The sequence below is a fragment of the Salvelinus alpinus genome, chromosome 39, assembly GCF_045679555.1.
Source record: "Salvelinus alpinus chromosome 39, SLU_Salpinus.1, whole genome shotgun sequence".
NCBI classification, from domain to species: domain Eukaryota; kingdom Metazoa; phylum Chordata; class Actinopteri; order Salmoniformes; family Salmonidae; genus Salvelinus; species Salvelinus alpinus.
The window spans coordinates 3,274,996-3,302,265 of record NC_092124.1 but is presented as its reverse complement, the minus strand read 5'-3'; the positions used below and the strand labels follow the sequence as shown (position 1 = coordinate 3,302,265).

At 45.2% G+C, this 27,270-nt stretch overlaps 1 protein-coding gene across 2 annotated transcripts; it reads left to right on the top strand.

Moving 5' to 3' along the window:
• On the top strand, positions 1-27,063 carry LOC139566645 (spermine oxidase-like). Of its 2 annotated transcripts, none has more exons than XM_071387894.1 (7): positions 1-126; positions 8,046-8,280; positions 9,310-9,536; positions 18,791-18,964; positions 20,456-21,206; positions 23,562-23,722; positions 26,510-27,063. In XM_071387894.1, the coding sequence occupies exons 2-7, from the start codon at positions 8,073-8,075 to the stop codon at positions 26,657-26,659; spliced, it is 1,671 nt and encodes a 556-aa protein (XP_071243995.1). In that variant the 5' UTR covers positions 1-126; positions 8,046-8,072; the 3' UTR covers positions 26,660-27,063. The 2 variants fall into 2 exon arrangements, with proteins under 2 accessions (XP_071243995.1, XP_071243996.1); XM_071387895.1 differs by having other exon boundaries at positions 66-261.
• The last annotated feature ends 207 nt before the right edge of the window (positions 27,064-27,270 follow it).

Here is a 27,270-nt window from a genome sequence, read left to right as displayed (position 1 = left end):
GCAACAGGGAACTGGCTGCTTCTGGTTTATAGGCACATATAAATACAAAGCGGAGCCGGGTACGAGGAAAACACAAAGGAAAAGAGGAGAATTCTCACGTTTAAAACTGAAGACTAACGGAGTCAGGTAATGAGCGCCTCCTGAAATCAAGCTTGTTTCCTAGAAGGTAAAACATCGCCATTTGTCGCAGGTTATAATATTCATCAACATTGTGGACAGCAAAGAAGTAAACAGCCGAGCTGCAGATGTCAGTAGGCTACGGTGTGTACTTGTTGTAGGCAAGTGTATTTATGCCAAATGTTGAATTATGTGCCGCTGTATTAGGCCAATAAAATATAACGCAAATGATCGTAATTCGATTATTCACATCGCGTTGTAAAATTATGCGTTTAGATCTTCAAAACATTATGGCTATAGCCTAAGTTCCATTCTGTGTAAAATGTGTATTCTATTGTATTTTCTATTCCGATTTGACTAGATATTTCTCCCCATTGAATGGTTACAGTGAGTCAGGATATCTCACAGGAAAATAACTAGTCGTTCTTCTTTGTTTCCAACTGTGGTCTGTTGCCACTTTGACTATTACGTGGCAGAGGATGAGATACACATAGCCGTGCATAGCCTGTCTGGAACTCAAGGCTACTTTCTCTGTGGTCAGCAAAATGAACTTGAGATCATTTCAATTACATTTTCTCTCTCTTTCCGTCTCTATCTTGCCTGTATTATTTATCCCTCTTAATTTTTTATGAATTGAATATTAATGGAATGGAATATAATTTAATTCAATTGACTTGTTTTACATTGTTATTGTAATTCGATTAAATCCCAGCCCCTTATCTGTAACCCAACGAATAAGAAAATAGATGGAAAAAAATAACTACATCTGTTCTTGCGAAATTCCACTAGTTTATGCATGAATAATTACCAGCATATGCACATTGCCTGAAGGTGTAATACCCTTGTTCTAGAAATCAAGTGAAGTATTATCATTACGTAAGGTAAATAATATGATCTGTCTGGACTCAATGCTGTCAGGGGTATCCACATATCTTCACCATTCAGAATTACCGCTCTTTGTTTTCAACCTTTTCAAAAGGCACTACTGTCCATTGTGCACCACCTGACTTGATAATCTCCCTTCCCTTCCTGACCCTGCCCTTTTTGCTTGTGAATGAGTTTATTGCAACCTGGGTCTTCACTAGGCACCAAATGTAAGAAAACAGACTGAAATCGGGAGGGGACTAATCTGAATTTGTCCAATAAGAAACACTCATTTTAGTTTTCGGTTGCAAAGTGTTTTGGTATGGTGTACACTAATGAATACTGCTGTGAAGGAGCGCATTCCAACCTGTTCCCCTGGCGGGCGGTACCCGTTTAACTGCTGCTTACCTTTGGCATTGCCACTCTAGTCCTAGGAGCACCACACTCCTGTTTATACGGCTCCAGAATGGATGACACCCAAGCAGCAGTTCTAGCACTGCCAGCCAGAGGCCGTCCCCTAGCCCTAGCATCCCAGCTCTGGAACACCGGAGCTGGGAGAGAGGTGTGGAATTTCTGGGGCCTGTCTGGCACGGGGCCCGGGCCCCTAAGGCTAGAGTGCTCTTGTCCTTTTTGATGTCTGAGGTTTTGAGGAAGTGAGATGTCATGTTGCCACGCTAGCAAGCACTGTAGTGCACACTAGGGGTTTGATCCAGACCAGAGATGTTCCAGGGTTGTCGGATATGGCATGAAAGCAGCTGTGGAGTGGACTGAAGTGCAGATGAGGAGATGGATGGAGGAATGGTGTGTGTGTGTGTTTTAGGAAGGCTGGTATTTGGGAAGGAAAAGGGTGTTGTGGTGGCCTTTACAACTCAACAAATGACGGGCAGACTTATTTTTTAACCTTACAGTCCCTTTTATGCCCTGGCCTGCCCCGGGAAAGAGAACTCGAGCGACGTCAGTCAAATGTAGGCTAGGTTGCTCATTTTCTAGGTCACACGTTGTAGAGTTCCCCACCCCGGGTCCAGCCCCCCTTAATCTGCATGCTGCGGCATGACGGGTGAGAGAGGAGTGGTGACATGTGGCGAGTGCGTTAACCAGCCAGGGATAATAGAATCACAGCGGCTCTATGTCTAGGTCCAAGGAGAGAGAGAGAGAGAGGTGTGTGTGTGGGTGTGTACATGCACACGTGTGTGTGTGTGTGACAGAGAGTGTATGTGACCTGGGAAACAGCAACCCCATTCTGTGATCCTCTCTCTGCAAATCATACAGCTGTTTTGTAGTAAAATCATAGTATTACTGTAATAGAACTACAGTAGGCTGCTTTACTGTATATGCAACACTGTAAATACACTGTTCTGGGACGTTCAATATCTTTTTGCTCTCCTGTGATTCAGAAAGTAAGGCTGAGTGTGCGTGTTATGCCATTTTTACACAGTGATTTATGGTAGTGCTTGCATACGGATCACAAATTGCTTCCCAAGTAAATGTGGATGCAGGAATACAGCTTTGGAGAAGCATATATCACGAGCAGGCTTTTCTGTCATTGCCTTCCTTTCTGATTGTAATCTTTCTTCAGAATCACTGATGGAATCCAGGGCCCACTAACAGTTTGTCCCAAATGGCACCCTATTCCCAATACAGTGCACTACTTTTGACCAGGGCCCTAAGTAGTGCGCTATTTGGGACTCTCTGTGTCCCATTTATTACATAGTCACAGGCCCTTCTAGCCTCTGGGAAAGGGGATACCTAGTCGGTTGCACACTGAATGCATTCAACTGAAATGTGTCTTCCGTATTTAAGCCCACCTCTCTGAATCAGAGGTGCGGGGGGGGGGGGGCTGGCTTAATCAATGTCCACGGCACTCAAGGGAGCAGTTGTTGTTGGGGGTTAACTGCCTTGCTCAAGGGCAGAACTGCAGATTTTTCCACCTTTCCGCCTCAGGGTTTTGAACCAGCGACCTCTGAACCGCTATGCCTCTGTAGAGTGCCTGTAGTCTTAAGGATGAGTATGGGTACTTTGCTTGTTTAGACGTGTCACCTTGTGTTGTGGGTATGGGGAAGGAACAAAGGGAAACGTTGTTTGCTTAATCGTTTTCCTTCTATTTCCTCTCACTTGATGAGAAGGGGCCCTAACACCGATTGAGGACTCTGCCTTAACACTAATAACAAAAAAGATATCCACATCTTGTCATTATTTTAAGACTGTCGGTATCTCACCATTTTGATGGCCAAATGACAGCCTAACCCAGGGCCCTTTCCTGGGTGGACATTTTGGTTTTTGCCCTAGGACTACACAGCTGTATCAAGTAATCAAAGCATGATGATGAGTTGGTTATTTGAAAAAATGTAGAAAAAAGCGGAAATAGTAGTGTTTGTTAATTTTGAGGCGTCTTTAGCCAGTATACACTTCCTCAGAATAGTCCGAGTTAATCAGGAGATCTTAGTGGCCAATTTTTTTCTTCTTATCTAACTAAGATGTTTGATACCGTAGTTATCAATGAAAATGAGTCGTCTCTCGTTGAATGACGACAAAGACTTTATTGACCGATCACCGACGGACGGGGGCGTAGACTTCAGCTCCAAACTAAGATGTTTGATGCCGTAGTTATCAATGAAAAGATGTGCATCAAAATGAGTCGTCTCTCGTTGAATGACGACAAAGACTTTATTGAAGAATCCCTACTGTTGACCGATCACCGACGGACGGGGGCGTAGACTTCAGCTCCAAACTCTGGCTGGCCTCTAGACAAAATGCCGTGTCAAAAACGAAGAAAAATGTCACAATGTCGTCATAATATATGCACAAACTCTTCTGAGCTGTTTCGGCTGGGAAGCGTGCGGACGCCTTTACTTTATCGGCCTTGGGTGAGTGCCACTGTGGGTCCTCCTCCCGGGTCAACAGGAAATGTCTCAGTGACCTACAATAAGGTCACTGAGACATCACACCCCGCTGTATCCTCACAGAGGCCCACGGTGTGCTCGTGGCTTATCTTACATGTGTCTGCCTGAACTTAGCAAGAGGTCCATTTCATCCCCCATTACCTCTCATTTCAATTACATTTAAACAACTTATTTTTGTATTTTTTTTTTGTCCATGAAACAAGCTGCACTACAAATGAGAAAAGCATAAGTGTTGGTGTGTGTCAACATTTCAAATAGATTAATATGTGACAGAAGGAAGGATTGAAAAAGACAATCATGAGCAGTAAAAATACATTTTAATTGTTTCCTCAGCCCGCAGGCACAACTCCACCATCGTTTCAGTTCTGAGGTGACCCGGGGATGCCTATTAGCCCAAAGAAATGGATGAATGTTGTCATAATTAGGATCGTCATTATCGGGAGTATTATTTGTGTGTGTGTTTGTGTGTGTACCAGTGGAGGCTCCTCAGAGGAGGAAGGGGAGGACCATCCTCAGTGAATTTCATTAAAACAGTGAAACTTTTTAGATAAAACTGAACTAAATATATACACGTCACCAAATAATTTATTAAAACAGTGTTTTGCAATGAAGGTCTACAGTAGCCTCAACAGCACTCTGTAGGGTAGCACCATGTTGTAGCCGGAGGACAGCTAGCTTCGGGCCTCCTCTGGGTACATTGACTTCAATACAAAACATAGGAGGCTCATGGTTCTCACCCCCTCCAATAGACTTACACGGTAATTATGACAACTTCCGGAAGACATCTTCCAACCTATCAGAGCTCTTGCAGCATGAACTGACATGTTTTCCACCCCATCAAAGGATCAGAGAATGAATCTATTTTCTGAAAGCATCAGCTACAGCTAGCTAGCACTACAGTGCATAACATTTGGTGAGTCGTTGACTCAAAGAGAGAAAAAGACAGTTTTGAACAAATACATTTATTCCAAAATGAGGGAGGAGGGGAGAGATTCACTTACATAGCTAGCTAATGCAGCTAGCTAGTTTAGCCTGCTCAAACAGAGGGATATTACAGTATGTGTGTGTAGCCACTCAATTCTTGCTGATGAGGCCCCCCCCCCCCCCCCCTTGCTGCTCGGTTGGCTATTCGTTCCATGCCTCAAGGCCACAAGACTATTCCTCTGTTCCTAAACATGGCCTATATACTTAGAAACCGCCATTGCTATGCCAAATGAGAATCCATTCTGAAATAATAAGTCATTTCACAGCATTATGTTTTTTTTTCGTCATCTGTGACAAATACCACAACTTTGTTGATAGAGTTAATTGAGATATGATCAGCACTTTTCAGGATCGTGTGAATATTCCAGTTAAGGCATCACAGACAATGAATGTGAAGAAATCGATGCAGACAGAGAACACATCCCAAATGACACCCTATTCCCTATGTATTACACTACTTTTGACCTTTGTAAAGTGCTATGAAACAGATGCAGAAAGAGGATACATCCCAAATGGAACCCTATTCCCTACGTAGTGCACTATATAGGTAATATGGTGCCATTTGGGACGCACACAGAATCATTGAATGGTCTAGCCAGCTAGGACTTGTCCTGACATGTTTTGCTTCCTTCTCAGCCCGCTACTATTATAATTTCCCACTACTCAACACTCTCAGTCTTGTGATGCAGACAGCTGTGAGGTTAAAGGTGAACACAGCTGGGAAGAAGGTTCTGTACTTCTAGTGTTGCAATCACTGCTGCTTGTGCTTGAAATGTATCTAACCTTTCTGCGACATACTGTGAACTATATTAGTTCCCATAGTCTGTACAGCATTTTGAATATGATCCACACTGCAGTTGGTGCCTGTAATGTTGGTGTCTAACTCTCCTGAGATATTTAGGCTCCGTTTACACAGGCAGCCCAATTCTGATATTTTTCCCACTAATTGGTCTTTCGACCAATCACATCAGATCTTTTTACATCAGATCTTTTTCAGAGCTGATCTGATTAGTCAAAAGACAAATTTGTGAAAAAATGCCTGTGTAAACACACCCACTGTGTACTCTATTCAAGCCTTATTACACACGGCTAGTTTGAAACCGGTTTCGAAGAGACGTCTTACCCATGGCACATTACCCATGGCACATTGCCCATGGCACATAGTGTAAAGAGACAGTTAGTTCCCAGAGTCTCTACACCGCATGTGATATGATTAAGCAATAAGGCCCGAGAGGGTGTGGTATATGGCCATTATACTATGGCAACGCGGAGTGCCTAGTTACAGCCCTTAGCCGTGGTATATTGGCAATATACCACAAACACCCGAGGTGCCTTATTGCTATGATAAACTGGTTACCAACGTAATTAAAGCAATAAAAAAAAAAAGTTTTGTCATACCCATTGTATACGGTCTGATATACCACAGCTTTCAGCCAATCAGCATTCAAGGCTGAAACCGCACCAGTTTATAATCCACATTTTGGTCTGGGTGGTAGTAAGTGTACTCAAATTGGTTTGTTGTTTTGGCTTCGGAGCTGCAGTTCTAAATAGACGGGTAACCGGACTCACGGACTCACTGAACCGGTTTGACCACTTGACCCTGATTCCCGGAGAAACCGCCTTTTTCTTGTGTGAGTGCGAGACGTTTCTCAGTATGGTACCACAGCATTTCCATGTGCGGCAGCGTTGCCATGGTGACAGAGCGGGGAGGTTTTGTGGGGGAGAGGGGAGTGGAGAGCGTCACATGTAGGAACTGAAGGTAGCATATGGTCTCACCTCTGGGGGGGGGGGGGGGGGGGGGGGGTGCTCTCAGGGATGCAACAATTGAAAGATGGGGAAAATGGACCATGTTACTACTCTGTTTAGTCTGCTTCATAAATGCATTTTCCTCCCTGATCCTTCCATCCCCTCTTCATCTTTTTCCTTTCCATCCGACTCTTACCACCTCCCCCTTCCCCTCTTTCTTTCTCTCTCTTCTTCTCCTGTGTCCTTTCTTCCGCTGCCTGCTTTGTGTCAAATGTGCGTATTTTCCATTTGGCAAGGTGCTGGGGGTACAGCACTTCAGCTCACTTGCGTATACACACACTACATCAATGAGAGAGGTGGAAGGAAGTCTGTGAGGAAAAACGTGTTTCGCTTCACCTCGACATTTCAACCCTGCAATACCCTGTCGCCACCAAAACAGTCAATTAAGGATCCGAATGGGCCTCGTTCATTTGGTGTTGCTTAGCGTTTTGTTTTGAGACTATTAGATTAGTATAATGGGATCAGCGAGATGCGCTTTAAATATGCTCCCTTTTGCATTTGTTTCCTCAGACACAGTTGTCTGTACGTTATGATAAACTGAGTGGTTCAAGACTGTATACCACGGGTATGGCAAAACATTTATTTTTTACTGCTCTAATTACGTTGGTAACCAGTTTTTATAATAGCAATAAGGCACCTCGGGGGTTTGTGGTATATGGCTAATATACAGGCCCATTGCGTCGTGCATAAGAACAGCCCTTAGCCATGGTATATTGGCCATATACTACACCTCCTCGGGCCTTATTGCTTAAATATAATACGCCCCCACTACACAGCACAGCTACTTGTTAGCCATGTAACGGTAAGGTGTTTTAAGGTCTAGGGTAGATAGAAAGGTCTAGGATATGTGTGTTTTCCAGAGACAGTGGCTTAGACAGCTAGGCCACACTAGGTCACAAAATAGCAAAACCTGTTTTAATAACGCGATGAACCTGTTCCCCTTTCACACTCAAAGTATGCATACTTAGGAAAGCGTGATGAAATTCTATTTCCGGAATGGATTGATGTCATAACGGGTATTTGATCTGAAAGAGGGTTTGTGTACATTCCTTTGTCCGGAGGCCTTTACTTTGAACTGAAAACACTCAATCGAGTACCCACTGATACGCAACGATGCTATTTTCCCCCGTGTGAAAAGATACTTTCTGTCCTCATCTTGCCTGAGGGAAACTGACTTGCTTGTTTTCATTTTTTTGTGTGCGGTCCCATTCCATTCATGTTTATTGGAAAGGACAGTGAGGAAGAATGAGAGAGCAAGGAGTCCGATTCGAACCCGTGCTGGCAGCGGTATTGGTTCCAAAGTCAGCGCTTTGGACCACCCAAGGCTCTCCTTGTTTTTAACTACTGGCTTCTCTGTTTCTGCTTCCCCCTCAGACCCCCTAGAAGAGGAGCTTGGACGGCATGCAAAGTTGTGAAATATCTTCAGACAGCACTGATGACCCCCTTAGTAGAGACCTACGCACTCGTCGACAGCCTCGAATAGTAGTGATCGGCGCGGGCTTGGCCGGTCTCGCAGCTACCAAGAGCCTCCTGGAAAGCGGCTTCACGGATGTCACAGTCCTAGAGGCGTCAGACCGCGTCGGAGGGAGAGTTCAAAGCATTCAGCACGGTAAGAAATGATGCTGTGAACCTTACTGTACAAACACACAGAGTGAGTGAGGAAACAACACGTTGGAAATTATGCTAAACCAGACCTTGGAATTTCATGGGTTATGACTCAATGGGGTGTTTTGTTTCTTAAATACTTTACATTTTCGGTAAGCTGAAAGGTCCAAACCTCACTTACAGAGATATTCGACATGTCTGTGTGTGTAATCATCAGGTTGTTTCCCCCCCGCACTCACATCTAGCTGTCAAAAAAGTGCCCCCGTCTATTCTCTATGGGGCTACGCTATCAGTGCTAATGCTAAAAGCCTTCCCAAAATAACACTGGATCAGAATGTGTGCTTTGCAAAGCCCAATTAAGCGTTTCCCAATTCAGAATGTGAAATGTGATTGGGGAATTTGTCTTTATCTCTCGGATGGATGTGTGTTTAGTCCTGCGAAATCCCCTTTTGAGGTGAACAAGTTAGAAGATTACTCCCATTGCCACACATGGCTTTAATTCAATATTTTAAAAAGTATATATTTATTCCTGTTCCTCATTCTCTATGAAGTCGTTTCAATAACAAGTATCTCGAGTAGGTGGTTGTGGCCTCTTCAAAATGTCCTGTAGACTGCAGTCACATTCATTGAATTGACTCCCTCTAATTGCAGTTCCTTTCATTTCCATTCAATTAAAACAACTTCCTGTTCTCATTTCTCTGTTTTATTTAATTAAATTCAAATTCCATTCAACTTATGCCCAAATGAACTGACACAATCAAGTTCTTTCCCTATATATTGCACCAGAGCCTAGGCCTGTCCCAATATCTCCACTACTTGCTATGCCAAAACATTGCTTCATATTGGGACAGAGACTAAGTCTATTATATATTTATATGCCATTTAGCAGATTATTTTTGCCAAAGCTTACTTTTGTATGTATGGTCCCAGGAATCGAACCCACTATCCGAGCATTGCAAACACCATGCTCTACCAACTGAGCTAAAGAGAGGACTACATTCTTCTTCATCTTATTCTCCTCTATCTGTTCCAGGACAAACGACTTTGGAGCTCGGAGCCACCTGGATCCATGGCGCTAACGGGAACCCGGTGTACCACCTGGCAGAGGACAATGGGCTGCTGGAGCACACCACGGACGGCGAGCGCAGCGTGGGCCGCATCAGCCTGTACACCAAGAACGGCGTGGCCCACTACCAGACCAACAGCGGTACCAGGATCCCCAAGGACCTGGTCGAGGAGTTCAGTGACCTCTACAATGAGGTGAGGGTAGAGCGGTGTGTGGGAGGTGTGATGTGTGTGTGTGTGTGTCCAGATTACCACTGATGTGTGCACATGAAGGGAGCCACCCGTGACTGAATGTAGATACTTTACGTACACAGTGGCTCGTATGCAAAGGTGTGTTTAATACAGGTGTGCAGGGAAACTCACCATGGTCCAGTGAAGCGTGTCATTCCCTGTTCAGCTACCTCAGAGCGTTGTGTTACTCACACAACATTGGCTTCCCCCCCCCCACTACCATTCAGATCTGTGTAATTAGACACAGTGCAGAGGAAAGGGGGGGCGCTTTCTACACACTTCCCTTTGTCTGTGTTCCTGAGTAATTCTCGCAATAGTTCCGTTCCATAAGTGTTGCAAGCACCAATAGAGAACACGTACCAGTCAGTTTTTTAAAGGATTCTCATTGGGTGGGCCAGAAAGAGGTGTAATCGAGCTCGTGGTGACTTCGGTTGTTCGGAACGCTTATGGAACTGGAACTATTTCAAGGCACTTGAATACAGAAGCACTTTCTCTATTGTCCACCTTAACACAGCGTTCTCCACAGCAGCGCCCATTCCTTTAAGAACACACTGTACGAACAGGAATGATACACGGTAATAACGCAGAGTTTCTAAACCCAGAGGCGCAACATTGCCTGGCTTCCGAGAACGCGCTCGGCAGACCAGGGTTTGGGGTTTGAGAAGTTAATGAGAGAAGTGAAAAATTCTTCCTTTTAGTTGTTGATTTTCTGGATCTAAAAGCACGTCTTAGATATCGAGCAAATAGGTAACTGAACTTGGTCACAAAGTGTAGCGAGTGTAGCGAAATGCTTGTGCTTCTAGTTCCGACAGTGCAGCAATATCTAACATGTAATCTAACAAATTCCACAACAACTACCTAATACACACAAATCTACTGTAAGTAAAGGAATACATATATGGATGAGCAATGACAGAGCGGCATAGGCAAGATGCAATATATGGTATAAAATACGAGATGAGATGAGTAATGCAAGATATGTAAACATTATTAAAGTGGCATTATTAAAGTGACAAGAGCTCCATTTATTAAAGTAGCCAATGATTTCAAGTCTGTCTGTAGGCAGCAGACTCTCTGTGTTAGTGATGGCTGTTTAACAATCTGATGGCCTTGAGAGAGAATCTGTTTTTCAGTCTTTCGGTCCCAGTTTTGATGCACCTGTACTGAACTCTCCTTCTGGATGGTGGCTGGGTGAACAGGCAGTGGCTCGGGTGGTTGTTGTCCTTGATTATCTTTTTGGCCTTCCTGTAACATTGGGTGCTGTAGGTGTCCTGGAGGGCAGTTAGTTTGCCCCCGGTGATGCGTTGTGCAGACCGCACCACCCGCTGGAGAGCCTTGCGGTTGTGGGCGGTGCAGTTGCCGTACCAGGCGGCAGGATGCTCTCAATTGTGCATCTGTTTTTTTTAATTTTTATTTCACCTTTATTTAACCAGGTAGGCTAGTTGAGAACAAGTTCTCATTTGCAACTGCGACCTGGCCAAGATAAAGCATAGCAGTGTGAACAGACAACACAGAGTTACACATGGAGTAAACAATAAACAAGTCAATAACATGGTAGAAAAGAAAAAAAAAGAGAATCTATATACAATGTGTGCAAAAGGCATGAGGTAGGCAATAAATCGAATAATAACAATTTAGCAGATTAACACTGGAGTGATAAATCATCAGATGATCATGTGCAAGAAGAGATACTGGAGTGCAAAAGAGCAGAAAAGTAAATAAATAAAAGCAGTATGGGGGGTGAGGTAGGTAAATTGGGTGGGTAGTTTACAGATGGACTATGTACAGCTGCAGCGATCGGTTAGCTGCTCGGATAGCAGATTTTTAAAGTTGTTGAGGGAGATAAAAGTCTCCAACTTCAGAGATTTTTGCAATTCGTTCCAGTCGCAGGCAGCAGAGAACTGGAAGGAAAGGCGTCCAAATGAGGTTTTGGCTTTAGGGATGATCAGTGAGATACACCTGCTGGAGCGCGTGCTGCGGGTGGGTGTAGCCATCGTGACCAGTGAACTGAGATAAGGCGGCACTTTACCTAGCATAGCCTTGTAGATGACCTGGAGCCAGTGGGTCTGACGACGAACATGTAGCGAGGGCCAGCCGACTAGGGCATACAGGTCGCAGTGGTGGGTCGTATAAGGTGCTTTAGTAACAAAACGAATGGCACTGTGATAAACTGCATCCAGTTTGCTGAGTAGAGTATTGGAAGCTATTTTGTAGATGACATCGCCGAAGTCGAGGATCGGTAGGATAGTCAGTTTTACTAGGGTAAGTTTGGCGGCGTGAGTGAAGGAGGCTTTGTTGCGGAATAGAAAGCCGATTCTTGATTTGATTTTGGATTGGAGATGTTTGATATGAGTCTGGAAGGAGAGTTTGCAGTCTAGCCAGACACCTAGGTACTTATAGATGTCCACATATTCTAGGTCGGAACCGTCCAGGGTGGTGATGCTAGTCGGGCGTGCGGGTGCAGGCAGCGAACGGTTGAAAAGCATGCATTTTGTTTTACTAGCGTTTAAGAGCAGTTGGAGGCCACGGAAGGAGTGTTGTATGGCATTGAAGCTCGTTTGGAGGTTAGATAGCACAGTGTCCAAGGAAGGGCCGGAAGTATATAGAATGGTGTCGTCTGCGTAGAGGTGGATCAGGGAATCGCCCGCAGCAAGAGCAACATCATTGATGTATACAGAGAAAAGAGTCGGCCCGAGAATTGAACCCTGTGGTACCCCCATAGAGACTGCCAGAGGACCGGACAGCATGCCCTCCGATTTGACACACTGAACTCTGTCTGCAAAGTAGTTGGTGAACCAGGCAAGGCAGTCATTAGAAAAACCGAGGCTACTGAGTCTGCCGATAAGAATATGGTGATTGACAGAGTCGAAAGCCTTGGCCAGGTCGATGAAGACGGCTGCACAGTAATGTCTTTTATCGATGGCGGTTATGATATCGTTTAGTACCTTGAGCGTGGCTGAGGTGCACCCGTGACCGGCTCGGAAACCGGATTGCACAGCGGAGAAGGTACGGTGGGATTCGAGATGGTCAGTGATCTGTTTGTTGACTTGGCTTTCGAAGACCTTAGATAGGCAGGGCAGGATGGATATAGGTCTGTAACAGTTTGGGTCCAGGGTGTCTCCCCCTTTGAAGAGGGGGATGACCGCGGCAGCTTTCCAATCCTTGGGGATCTCAGATGATACGAAGGAGAGGTTGAACAGGCTGGTAATAGGTGGTGCGACAATGGCGGCGGACAGTTTCAGAAATAGGGGGTCCAGATTGTCAAGCCCAGCTGATTTGTATGGGTCCAGGTTTTCCAGCTCTTTCAGAACATCTGCTATCTGGATTTGGGTAAAGGAGAAGCTGGGGAGGCTTGGGCGAGTAGCAGCGGGGGGGGGCGGGGCTGTTGGCCAAGGTTGGAGTCGCCAGGAGGAAGGCATGGCCAGCCATTGAGAAATGCTTGTTGAAGTCTTCGATTATCACGGATTTATCGGTGGTGACCGTGTTACCTAGCCTCAGTGCAGTGGGCAGCTGGGAGGAGGTGCTCTTGTTCTCCATGGACTTTACAGTATCCCAGAACTTTTTGGAGTTAGAGCTACAGGATGCAAATTTCTGCTTGAAAAAGCTGGCCTTTGCTTTCCTGACTGACTGCGTGTATTGGTTCCTGACTTCCCTGAACAGTTGCATATCGCGGGGGCTCTTCGATGCTATTGCAGTTCGCCACAGGATGTTTTTGTGCTGGTCGAGGGCAGTCAGGTCTGGAGTGAACCAAGGGCTATATCTGTTCTTGGTTCTGCATTTTTTGAACGGAGCATGCTTGTCTAATATGGTGAGGAAGTAACTTTTAAAGAATGACCAGGCATCCTCAACTGACGGGATGAGGTCAATATCCTTCCAGGGTACCCGGGCCAGGTCGATTAGAAAGGCCTGCTCGCAGAAGTGTTTTAGGGAGCGTTTGACAGTGATGAGGGGTGGTCGTTTGACCGCGGACCCGTGGCGGATACAGGCAATGAGGCAGTGATCGCTGAGATCTTGATTGAAGACAGCAGAGGTGTATTTGGAGGGCAGGTTGGTCAGGATAATGTCTATTAGGGTGCCCATGTTTACGGATTTAGGGTTGTACCTGGTGGGTTCCTTGATGATTTGTGTGAGATTGAGGGCATCAAGCTTGGATTGTAGGACTGCCGGGGTGTTAAGCATATCCCAGTTTAGGTCACCTAACAGAACAAACTCTGAAGCTAGATGGGGAGCGATCAATTCACAGATGGTGTCCAGGGCACAGCTGGGAGCTGAGGGGGGTCGGTAGCAGGCGGCAACAGTGAGAGACTTATTTCTGGAGAGATTAATTTTTAAAATTAGAAGTTCGAACTGTTTGGGCATAGACCTGGAAAGTATGACAGAACTTTGCAGGCTATCTCTGTAAAGGTTTGTGAGCGTTTTAGGTGACAAAAATGATTTAGCCTCCTGAGGTTGACGGCCTGTCAGAAAGTCCAGGACCCAATTGCAATGGTGGGGTTGAGATCCAGGGCCTCAAGCTTAATCATGAGCTTGGAGGGTACTATGGTGTTGAATGCTGAGCTATAGTCAATGAACAGCATTCTTACATAGGTATTCCTCTTGTCCAGATGGGATAGGGCAGTGTTATGGCAATTGCATTGTCTGTGGACCTATTGGGGCGGTAAACAAATTGAAGTGGGTCTAGGGTGACAGGTAAGGTGGAGGTGATATGATCCTTGACTAGCCTGTCAAAGCACTTCATGATGACGGAAGTGAGTGCTACGGGACGGTAGTCATTTAGTTCAGTTACCTTTGCTTTCTTTGGTACAGGAACAATGGTGGCCATCTTGAAGCATGTGGGGACAGCAGACTGGGATAGGGAGAGATTGAATATGTCTGTAAACACAGCAGCCAGCTGGTCTGGCTCTGACTGCACTTCCTTATAAACTCACTCACTGAATCAGCGTATATGTCAATATTATTCTTTAAGGCTACCTGGAACATGTCCCAGCCCGCGTGATCAAACAATCTTGAAGCGTGGATTCCGATTGGTCAGACCAGCGTTGAATAGTTCTTAACACGGGTACATCCTGTTTGAGTTTCTGTCTATAGGAAGGGAGGAGCAAAATGGAGTCGTGGTCAGATTTGCCAAAAGGAGGGCAGGGGAGGGCCTTGTATGCATTGCGGAAGTTAGAGTAGCAGTGATCCTGAGTTATGCCAGCATGCGTACTACAGTCAATATGCTGATATAATTTAGGTAGCCTTGTTCTCAAATTTGCTTTGTTACAATCCCCAGCTACAATAAATGCATCCTCAGGATATATGGTTTCCAGTTTGCATAAAGTCCAGAGAAGTTCCTTGAGGGCCGTCGTAGTATCGGCTTGAGGGGGGGATATACACGGCTGTGACATTAACCGAGGAGAATTCTCTTGGGAGATAATATGGTCCGCGTTTGATTGAGGAATTCTAAGTCAGGTGAACAAAAGGACTTGAATTCCTTTATGTTTAGGGGGCTCCCGAGTGGCGCAGCGGTCTAAGGCACTGCATCTCAGTGCAAGAGGCATCACTACAGTCTCTGGTTTGATTCCAAGCTGAGTCACATCCGGCTGTGATTGTGAGTCCCATAGGGCGGCGCACAATTGGCCCAGTGCCGTCCGCATTTGGCCGGGGTAGGCCGTCTTTGTCAATAAGAATTTGTTCTTAACCGACTTGCCTAGTTAAATAAAAAGTAGAAAAATTACACCATGAGTTGTTAATCATGAAATATACAACCCCACCCATCTTCCCTGAGATATGTTTATTCTTGTCGGCGCGACATACAAAGAATCCAGGTGGCTGTATCGACTCCGACAGCATATCACGAGAGAGTATGGTACAATCCCTGATGTCTCTCTGGATAGCAACCCTTGCCCTAATTTCATTTACCTTGTTATCTAGAGACTGGACATGTGAGTAATATACTCAGTGAGTAATATACTCAGAAGCGGTGGATGTTCTGCGCGCCTTCGAAGTATGACCAGAAGACCGCTCCGTCTACCTCTTCTGTGGCGGCATTGTTTTGAGTCAGCCTCTGGAATTAGGTCAAAATGCCTTGGGTAGTTCGGACAAAGGATCCACTTCGGGAAAGTCATATTTCTGGTCGAAGTGCTGGTAAGTTGACGCTCCTCTGATATGTAATTGTTCTTCCCGGCTGTATGTAATAACACTTAAGATTTTCTGGGCAAACAATGTAAGAAATAATACATAAAAAAGCAAAATACTGCGAAGTTTCCTAAGGACTAGAAGCGAGGCAGCCCTCTCTGTTGGCGCCACTTTGTTTCTATATATCCACACCGTTTCATTTGGTGGTTGCTCGGACACCTGCTCAGTGCTCACCGTTCTAGCTTTTTTGTGCTTAGTCCTCGGCGGTGTACAGTACGTTCAGGCTGAGGCTCAGAATCAGAAGAATAATCATCAGAGATGTCATGATTCATTTCTTCCCACTGTCTGAGTTGCCTAAGCACAAAGCTTGAACGGTGCGCACTGAGCAGGTGCCCGAGCCACCACCAAATGAAACGGTGAGACAGGAGAGAGGAAGGGACTGCACCGTTTGGATAGAACAAGCCAGTGATAATGCTACGGGACAATTATCAGCACAAAATTTAATCACTGAGAGAGCAGGCCCTCAAGCAAAAAACAACATCAGTAACGCGCTCACCAGCTTTCGTTGTTTAAGTGACATGGACATGCTCCAACTGATGCAATTGCGTTAAGACACACACCATGTAAGCAAGACCTGACAATAATTTACTATTTTTTACTATTGTCATATCGGCGCTTATTCATTATAATGCCATTCATTGCTTTTGTGCTGATTTTCACTATTTATCAAGCACACTTGGCGCTTATAAGGATGTTTAGGCTACACTCTTAGAAAAAAAGGTTCCAAAAGAGTTCTTCAGCTGTCCCCATAAGAACACCCTTTTAGTTCTACGGGCAACCCTTTTCCTCTGTGGAAACGGTTCTACATGGAACCCAAAAGGGTTCTACCTGGAACCAAAAAGGGTTCTTCAAAGGGTTATCCTATGGGGACAGGTGAAAAACCCTTTTTAGGTTCTAGATAGCCACTATCTAAGTGTAAAGGGCGGCAGGGAGCCTAGCGGTTAAGAGGTTGGGCCAGTAACTGAGAGGTTGCTAGTTCGAATCCCTGAGGTGAAAAATCTGTCTGTGCCCTCGAGCATGAAACTTAACCCTAATTGCTCTGGATAAGAGTGTCTGCTAAATTTTTGTTTTGTTGTTGTTATAAAAAAAAGCTGTTGCCACGTTCCAAAACATGCTTTCTGTTTCATAGTTAAAGTTAAATATCCCAATTTTATTTAAACTTTTAACGTTTAAACGTTCACACCCCTACATGACACATGTATTTATACTTATCACGTTGCATAAGGATGGGAGACATGCGCAGGAATAAGTAATAGGGTTTTTAAATTCTCTACCCAAAACAAAAGAGCGATGTGTAAACCTCTAAATAATAATGAAAAAACAGAAATAAAACCGAGCATAGGTACTCACAAGACCAACGGACCTAGGACAATGATTGACAAGGACAATGGGGAACAGAGGGCACATATATACACATACTAATCAGGGGGAATGGGAACCAGGTGTGCTTAATGAGACAAGACAGTCCGGGGTTGGTGGTAATGATCCAGTTCGGTGATGCCTAGAAGGCCGCAACGTAGACCTCCGGAGCTGGTGAACGGAATGAGCAGCAGTACCGGGGGGGGGGGGGATCCGTGACAATACTGTATCAACCGTGACTTTGGGTCCTTGAATAGCGTCCTTGAAAAACACAATTTTTTTAGGTTTGGTGCTGTGTCAACCAAAGATATTCTGTGTTAGCCTACCCCCATCACCCTCATACTTGGGCAGAAAACCCACAGGCTATTGAATAGACGGGCGCCTTTCGGCTACTTTGCGGTAGCCTACCATAGATCTTATTTCCCAGTGCCAGTGGTGTCTAACTGTTGTAACCCGGCACTCCCTAGGAATGGCCCCCGGGCGATCACCAGTCTCGTGACTGACTGACGGCTCAGCTCCAGTTCCCTCCTGCCTCTTTTTTTTTCAGCTCACTGTTTAACTTATTTAAATAAGACACCTTCACCGTTGCACTTTATTTCACGGCACAGAAACGGCTAGGGCTGCATCCCAAAGGGCACCATATTGCCTATACTGCACTACTTTTGACCAGAGCCCTATGTGTCAAAAGTAGTGCACTAAATATGGAATAGGCTACCATTTGGCGTCATCCCAGGTATTTACTGAGAAATTACATGTGAAATGGTGCACAGTAATAATCTATGAATGACTTGTTTGTTTTTAAAACGGGCACCAATTGGTACCAGGTCATTGCCAATTGTGTTGAATTGTTGGAACTAAGTACCAGAAAGTATTCATTAAAACAACATAATTTCCTAGTAAATGACATGTAAATACCAATAGATATAGTGCTACCCCCTTCACTGTGTGACCTCTCCTACACAATGATGCTCCCCCTATTGTGCAATGAGCGGGCAGTTCCTTCTAAAAGAGGTGTGTGCTTTGGATAAAGAAGCTCTGTCATGCATGTTGCTATATATCCTGTACTGTAGAAGTCACGGACCTCGGAAGAAAGTGTTGAAAAATTCAAAACGATCCGTTGTTGAATAATGTTCTAAGTTCCACCCTCCCATGTAGCCATGCCAAGGTGTTAAATGATGTTATACATTCTCTCCTGGCTGCACCCTTTCAAGGGCAAATTTGGCATTCAAACATTTACATTTAAGTCATTTAGCAGACGCTCTTATCCAGAGCGACTTACAAACAAAGCCATCACAAAGCGATCACCTTACAGATTGCCCCTTTAAAGTTTTAGAAGCACCCCAGTAGATTCTGAATGTTCAGACTCCGTTATAGCCACAGTAGAAGGAACACTCTACGCTATTTTGGATTGCTTGGCTGTTGGATAAGGTGGTAGCAAAATACTGCCTGTCTATGAAACTCTGGGTTGTCCAGTGTAGAACCAGAATGAAAACAGACTGGCACCCAGACAAACCCTGGCAACAAACCTTTTCGACCAGAGCCCTATTTGCCACGGTCAAAAGTAGTGCCCTATAAAGGGAATAGGGTGCCATTTGGGATGCAGATCCTCTGCACATTCATTACTGCTTATACCATGGCCATCAAACTCACATTTCTCTCCCCTCTACCCCTCTCCTCCCTAGGTGTACGAGCTGACTCAGGAGTTTTTCCAGAGTGGGAAGCCTGTGTGTGCTGAAAGCCAGAACAGCGTTGGAGTGTTCACGAGGGACGTGGTGCGCAAGAAGATCATGCTGGACCCCGACGACTCGGAGAGCACCAAGAGACTCAAGCTGTCCATGCTCCAGCAGTACCTCAAGGTGTGTGTGTGTGTGTTTGTGGAGGGTGGGGGGTCCTTCTAAGAGACTATACAAGATGCTAGAGCTATATGGTTGGAATGCAGTGATAAGCCTAGACAAACATGCAAATCCAATAAGCTAGAGCAAATAATGGTTTCCTTCTCGGTATGTAAGTTTGCTCTGTGTTGCAAGAAAAAACGTTTTAAAAAATCGCCACGGAATCTTTCTACAGTGCTGTATTCTGAATCACTCATCTCTGGAGAGAATTGGTGCACGTCTATGGCCTCTCTCACTGTTCTGATTCTAAACAGTTCTTTATACGCTGATAAATGACTGAAGTAGCACGTGTGATGCTCCTGCTATGTTTAGTTTCACACAATACAAGAGTTTACGGCATGTTTTCTGACTCAACTGAACAAGCAGATCAGGAAATCAAATGTAAAACTCTGACTTACATCGCCAAATGCTAATGTTGGCATTGCTGTTAGCTATAGCTACATTATCTTGTTTATGTTAGCAATAGCTTAATTAGCTTGTTAATGTTATTGCTCCATCGGTGATCCTTGCTCCTTGTAATTATACCCAATGACTCATTGGATTCAAATTAGTGTTGATCACTTAAAAGTCAGTTTGCTAATGAAATAGAAACACAGCGGACAACAAAATGGACGCCCTTTTTATTACACCTTGAGCCAACTGTGGTACAGCAGGGCATCCAACAATTTACCTCAGGAAATGTAGCTATTGCAAGCCTTATTATGTTTGTATATTTATTAAATTAATTTCCTGGTCCGCCGGCACATTTGGGCTACATCCCAAATGGCACCATATTACCATTGACCAAAACCCTATGCACTATCTAGGGAATAATGTGACACTTAGGATGTATCCCCTGATGTCAAAAGTTTCCTTTAGTGGCAGCTAAGGCCACGATTAAAACTTTTCCTCAGGGAAACGTTAGGCTCTATTGTTGAGGCTACAGATGACATCCTAATGTCACTCCAGTTAGGTAAACAAACGATTGGGTTCATAGACTTGAGCCATAAAACGATATCCCAACGAAAGTTTAATAAGGCGTAATGGCCAATAAATAGGTCATTCAACTTGGACTAAGTAGCACTTTGATAGAGGAGGTTCATTTGGCCTCAATTCAATAAGGAGTTTTAGCCAATCAAAGAGTAACTGAAAGAAAATCTACTTGAAACAAAGTAGATACATTTGACCAGAATTGAACATTGACTTATTTGCCTGTGTTTCTATACGGGTAAAGCCAGTGTCTGCTTCCTCTTTAGGTTTCTTCCATCCAAGGAGTTTTTCAACTGTTCTGCTGCTTGCTCTCTGGGCTTCTAGGCTGGGATATTAAAAAGAGCTCAAATACATTTGACTGATTCTCTGATTGAGTTGATTGAGTGATGGAAAGAGGCGGAGAGTTGTGAGAGCAGCTGATAAAGGAGCTCAATTTGATCTGGAGTCAAACTGACTTTGTTTGTTTGAATGTGTGTCGTTCCCAAGGTGGAGAGTTGTGAGAGCTCGTCCCCCAGCATGGATGAGGTCTCGCTGAGTGAGTTCGGCGAGTGGACGGAGATCCCCGGGGCCCACCACGTCATCCCGGGAGGCTTCATGAAGATCGTGGACCTCTTGGCGCAGGACATTCCGTCCCGCATGATGCGCCTGGGGAAACCCGTCCGCTGCGTCCACTGGAACTACTCCGCCCAGCAACAGGAGGAGATCGCCCATGGCGACAACAACAATCGGCACGACGACGGCGACCATAACGACGACCGGCGTTGCCATGGTGAGCCCAACCCCAATCCGGGTCACGCGTACCCCGTCAGCGTAGAGTGCGAGGACCTCGAGTCGCTCCCCGCCGACCACGTGATCGTAACCGCCTCGCTCGGCGTCCTCAAGAACCGCCATGAGGCGCTCTTCTCACCCTCGCTGCCCGAGGACAAAGTCCTCGCCATCGAGAAGCTCGGCATCAGCACCACTGACAAGATTTTCCTGGAGTTCGCCGATCCCTTCTGGAGCCCCGAGTGCAACAGCATCCAGTTTGTGTGGGAGGACGAGGCGCAGCTGGAGCAGCCGGTCTACCCCGAGGAGCTGTGGTACCGTAAGATCTGCTCGTTTGACGTGCTGTACCCGCCCGAGCGCTACGGCCACATGCTGAGCGGCTGGATCTGTGGCCAGGAGGCACTGCTCATGGAGCGCTGCGACGACGAGACGGTGGCCGAGACCTGCACAAAGCTGCTGCGACGCTTCACAGGTCAGTGTGCATGTCTGTGTGTTTGTCATTGTGACATTGACATAGGTCAGTTGACATTGTGTGTGTGATATGCAGTAACAATCAGAGTTTTCTGAATCGAACCGCAGCTTTTGCACAAGTCTTGCACTAACACTAGATTTCAGCTACTCAAGGTCTTGGTTGATTAATCAAATCATATGTTCTTGATGGAGTGAGGACCACTGACCTAAATAACTCGCTGAGATAGTGAGGGAATGCTGATGATGGCCTGAGTATGAATCAAGCTCTGTGCTTCAACTCATCAGTATAGGGCAGGAATACTGTTACACCCATCACACGCACTGTTACGAGCACACTGTAACCTTGAGGGCTGAATGGGTGCATCACTACTGTGCTCCCAGTGAGTCATGGTGACGCACTGAAGAGTAATTCCACGTATTCAGCCCTAGTGGGCCTCTAGGTATACATTAGATACAGGAAATGACATCATCATGTGACATCATTCCGCGCCTTGAGGTATGGCCTTTCCCAGAAGGGGGTTTGGGGGGCTGATGCTGAATCAGTCAGATGTCTGAGTGGAGGTGTTGAACACTTGTACATCCCTTAATAACTGGTCCAGGGTCATTTTTAGTCACTGTGCTCGTTATAGGTGGAATAAGGATTGGATGAAGAAATGCTGATCCCTACAGAAGTTGGTAGAGGAGTTGCCTGTGTGTCTGCGTCCCAGACACACTTTATGAATGACCCAATATTCTCACAGAAGAGATGAGTGAGTCAATGCCATAGCTGCTCGACTTGATCAAGTTGTTCATTTCTCTCTTTCACCCACGAACAGCCCCCTATTAAGAGTAACGATGACAGAGAGACGCAGCAAATTGAAATTGGCTGTAACTTTCGTCGAGGCTCATCTGCCTTTTTTAAAAAGAAAACCTGACAGAAAATCAATTGTTCGATTCGACATGTCTCTACATGAGACGGGAAATATTGCTCTCTTACGTTAAGGCCATATTAAGGTTCTGCTCCCTTGAAAACACTGTAAATGATAGTGTAGACAAGACCCACACAGTCGTTCTTGGGATGCCCTACACCGGGAAGAAAATAATGACTATTGATAGAGATGAGCCTGTATAGCTTCAGTCTGTTTCATATTGACAAAGGAAATAGGTTAAAAGAGATATAAGAACGCTGTCCTGGTTTAAATAGTTTAGATAAAGGTGTGTGTCTGTGGAATGAACATAAAATACTTTTGACAGGGTCACCGTTACATTAGTGTCATGAAAGAGCAAGGAGCAGGTCTCGAACCCTCGACCTTCTAGCCCGAAGTCCGGCGCGCTATCGACTGTGCCGCAAAAGCATGCTCGAACAGAAGAGTCGATTTCCGTGCTTATAAACCCAGGGTTGTTACACTACTCCCTCCTTTCAAAGAGCGCGCCCTCGCGCTAGCTTGCGACTCTACGTCTTACAGGAACGCGCTCACCGGCCAAGCACACGCACTGTCGTGGATGCAAGGTCCGATCACTTCTGACACCAATGTAATGAAACAGGCAGAGTCCACTACTTTTGACCAGAGTCTGATGGGCCTTGCACTAGGGAATAGGTTGCCATTTGGGATGCGTCCCACCTCATGGGTGGACAAAGCTCGGTATTATGGCAGACAGTAAGTGACTGTTGTCCTCCTTCAAGGACTAAGTTATCCTCTGGTCAAGCCAGTTAGCTGACAAATAGGTCATAGTAGAGTCACGTCTAAGCTTAGCGTATGTCTCCGACCCGGTTACCATCACTTAATGATGACGTCAGAGGCTTTCCTGGACACACACACAAACACATACACACCTCGCTGCAGTTACTCCTCCCTATACAGCCAAGCCAACGGACACAATAAACCCCAAACCCTGCCTTCCGCTCTGAGCAATACTCGCTTCCTGCCCTCACATTGTTTACTTCCATAGGAAGTGACTGACACACTCCCCTGATGTAGGTCAGTGCGGTTTAATCCCCTACGAAGCAGATTCATCACAGACAGACTAGAGTGTGTGAGTGTGTATGGCCTCAGAGGGACCGTAGCTTAATAGTACCGATACAGGAGATTGGATTGGATGTGTTGGAGGATCACCTATGGGAGATTGGTTGAGGATCACTCACCATGCATCGCCATTACCTTAGGAAGCTTTCAATGGATAATTTCCACCTGCGGAAGAGTTGTAAAAGAGGGTGTGCCTGTGTTTGTGCGTGTGTGTTTGCGCGCGCATGACTGCGTGAGAGAGAGCGTGTGTTGGTGTGCGTGGATGTTGATGTTTCCGTGTCTATCCAAAGGGTTTATATTGGACTGACCGTCCTCACCATCCACCTCACCGTTCCTTTCTCTCCCTCCTTTAGGGAACCCCAACATTCCGAAGCCGAGGCGGATCCTGCGCTCGTCGTGGGGCAGTAACCCTTACATCCGGGGCTCCTACTCCTTCACCCGGGTGGGCTCCAGTGGGGGTGACGTGGAGAAGCTAGCCATGCCCCTGCCTTACACCAAGAGCACCAAGGCTCCGGTAAGAACCACATCTGGATCTGGATGCAGACTTGGGTTCAAATACTATTTATGGTATTTCAATTACTTTCTCAAGACATTTCAAAGTAAGTGTTTTGGAATGCATTTGGAAGTACACTTGGAAAGTATTGGCTTGTATTTGAAAATACTAAACTCGGCAAAAAAAAAGAAACGTCCCGTTTTCAGGACCCTGTCTATCAAAGATAATTTGTAAAAATCAGAATAACTTCACAGATCTTCATTGTAAAGGGTTTAAACAGTGTTTCCCATGCTTGTTCAATGACCCATAAACAATTCATGAACATGCACTTGTGGAACGGTCGTTCTGACACCAACAGCTTACAGACGGTAGGAAATTAAGGTCACAGTTATGAAAACTTAGGACACTAAAGAGGCCTTTCTACTGACACCAGAATAAAGATGGGACAGTTGATCGTCCTCGCAGTGGCAGACCACATTTAACAACACCTGCACAGGATAGGTACATCCGACCATCACACCTGCGGGACAGGTACAGGATGGCCACAACAACTGCCAGAGTTACATCAGGAATGCACAATCCCTCCCTCCAGTGCTCAAACTGTCCGCAATAGGCTGAGAGAGGCTGGACTGAGGGCTTGTAGGCCTGTTGTAAGGCAGGTCCTCACCAGACATCACCGGCAACAACGTCGCCTATGGGCACAAACCCACCGTCGCTGGACCAGACAGGACTAGCAAAAAGTGCTCTTCACTGATGAGTCAGGGTTTTGTCTCACCAGGGGTGATGGTCAGATTTGCGTTTATCGTCGAAGGAATGAGCGTTACACCGAGGCCTGTACATTGATTTGGAGGTGGAGGGTCCATCATGGTCTGGGACGATGTGTCACAGCATCATCGCACTGAGCTTGTTGTCATTGCAAGCAATCTCAACGCTGTGTGTTCCAGGGAAGACATCCTCCTCCCTCATGTGGTACCCTTCCTTCAGGCTCATCCTGATATGACCCTCCAGCATGACAATGCCACCAGCCATACTGCTCGTTCTGTGCGTGATTTCCTGCAAGACAGGAATGTCAGTGTTCTGCCATGGCCAGCGAAGAGCCCGGATCTCAATCCCATTGAGCACGCCTGGCACCTGTTGGATCGGAAGGTGAGGGCTGGGGCCATTCCCCCCAGAAATGTCCGGGAACTTGCAGGTGCCTTGGTGGAATAGTGGGGTAACATCTCACAGCAAGAACTGGCAAATCTGGTGCAGTCTATGAGGAGGAGATGCACTGCAGTACTTAATGCAGCTGGTGGCCACACCAGATACTGACTAACTTTTGATTTTGACACCCCCTTTGTTCAGGGACACATTATTCAATTTCTGTTAGTCACATGTCTGTGGAACTTGTTCAGTTTATGTCTCAGTTGTTGAATCTTGTTATGTTCATACAAATATTTACACATGTTAAGTTTGCTGAAAATAAACGCAGTTGACAGTGAGAGGACGTTTCTTTAAATTTGAAATACTCCATGCATTTTAACCCAGGTCTGTTTGGTCCTAGGGCTGTTTGAAAATGGTTTTGTATATTTCATAGGAAGTTATTTGAAAATACTTAAAAATACTTCAAATAGAAGAAGTTGATTTGGCCACATTATTTGAAAATACTCGAACAGAAAATAAGTATTGTAAATAACACATAGTTAAATATGCATGTATTTGAACCCAGACTGGATGTAGTGTATATCAGCTGAGTCGTGTTAATTAGGGCACACCGTAGCAAGACGTTTTAAAACATTGTACAATGGAATGGAAACTTTATTGGACAAGTTCAGGTAGTGCCTCCTCGTTTCACTCAGTTTCCAAACATTTTCTCCGTACTGATCATGACTCTGATTAGCCAAGGTGCTGTGACAAGGAGCAATGTGTCAACCACGGTGGGTTACAGTGTGAAAAGCCTTCCCCAATGACTAAGTGTTGTTTGTGGAACAGCATGTTAATGACAGTGTATTGAGAATGTCTTTACTTTCATTGGTCTTTGGAGGCGTGATGCTTGTTTACAGCCACCGGAGGAACTCGTAGCATGTTGTCAAAGTGCCTGTGTCATCACTGTCACCTAATAAGGCAGTAAGGGACATGGCAGTTAGTGTTGGATCGATTATGAATCATGGGTCTTGGCCAGCAGCGTAGCCCCTGAAACTTGATGCATGTGTCCTTATCTTAGTGTGTGTGTGTGTGTGTGTGGTTCTGTGTGTGCGTGCGCGTGTCTACTGTGTGTGTGTGGCCATTTAAAGACTGCTAAATGAGCAGTGTGGCCTTTGAGAAATCCCCCTACCGTCAAAAGAGCGACAGATCGTCACACGCAGCCTTATTACATATAGACAGATACACTCTGTCTAGAGCCTAAAATAGCTCCCCATGGCTGTGTCTAAATGGCTCACTATTCCCTATATAGTGCACAAATTTTGCCCAGGGACCATAGAGCTCTAGTCAAAGGTAGTGTGCTATGTAGAGTATAGAGGGCCATTTGGGATGCAGCCCATGGCTCGGAGGCAGTAATAGAGTACACATGTCATATGTTGGGTCATGCCGACATTCACTGGTTTGTTTAGATCTTGTCTTTTTTTTCTCTCGCCTCTCTTCTCTATCTCTGCCCTCTATCCACCTATCTCCTTCTCTATTCTATTCTTCTGTATATCATATCTCTGCCCTCTCCTCTATCCACCTATCTCCTTCTCTATTCTATTCTTCTGTATATCATATCTCTTCTCTATCCTCTCCTTTTTCCAACCTCTCTCCTCACCCTTCCTTTCCTCGTTACCCTTTCAGCCTCTACAGGTGTTATTCGCTGGGGAAGCCACCCACCGGAAATACTATTCCACTACCCATGGTGCATTGCTGTCGGGACAGAGAGAGGCCACTCGTCTTACAGAGATGTACCAGGACTTGCACAAAGAAACCATAAAGCCTAACATGTAAAAATGACAAATGAACCACTGACTAGTGATAAAAAAATAAACAACTTGTTTTATGCTTTCTATATTTTAAGTTTTTTAGATTAAGTTATACATGTAAAAGCATAATAGGGGCATTAACAATTATAACGATGATTATGATGAATACTGTTTTTACTGTATTGCGCGGTAGATTTTACCACTTATATGAGATGTACTGTAAAAAGGCAAAGGGTGCCGTCATCTCTGGTCCTTCATCAATCTGTACGTTTAAAAAAAAAAAGTCATTGATAAGTTAATAGTTATATAATAACATGTCTATAATTGAACTGTTTTTTGTAAGTGCCTTCTGTATTTAATGTCATGTTATTGAAAAACAAACAAAAAATAATGGCAAGAATTAATAAACTTGTATATTAATGTGAGAAATGGTCATGTTTAATTGTAAATTGTAAATGTAATACCAGTCTAGGACCGACATTGGCAGACGTTTACACTATGTTCCTTATCTCAACCAATCATAGACGAGGACACTGAAGCACACTGTGTAACTGTGCCAAGGTAGCAGATGGCAATGGAGCCGCAGTCAAGTCTCCCCACCTCTCAGATATGTTATCATGTGTGTTTGTTCTTTCC

What these genes read in the sequence shown, in the direction of transcription:
- LOC139566645 (XM_071387894.1), top strand. Translation starts at nt 8,073, where the DNA reads ATGCAAAGTTGTGAAATATCTTCAGACAGCACTGATGACCCCCTTAGT. An exon ending in TGCTCCAGCAGTACCTCAAG is followed by an intron (nt 18,965 to 20,455) that starts GTGTGTGTGTGT and finishes GTCGTTCCCAAG; the next exon opens with GTGGAGAGTTGTGAGAGCTC. An exon ending in CCAAGAGCACCAAGGCTCCG is followed by an intron (nt 23,723 to 26,509) that starts GTAAGAACCACA and finishes TTACCCTTTCAG; the next exon opens with CCTCTACAGGTGTTATTCGC.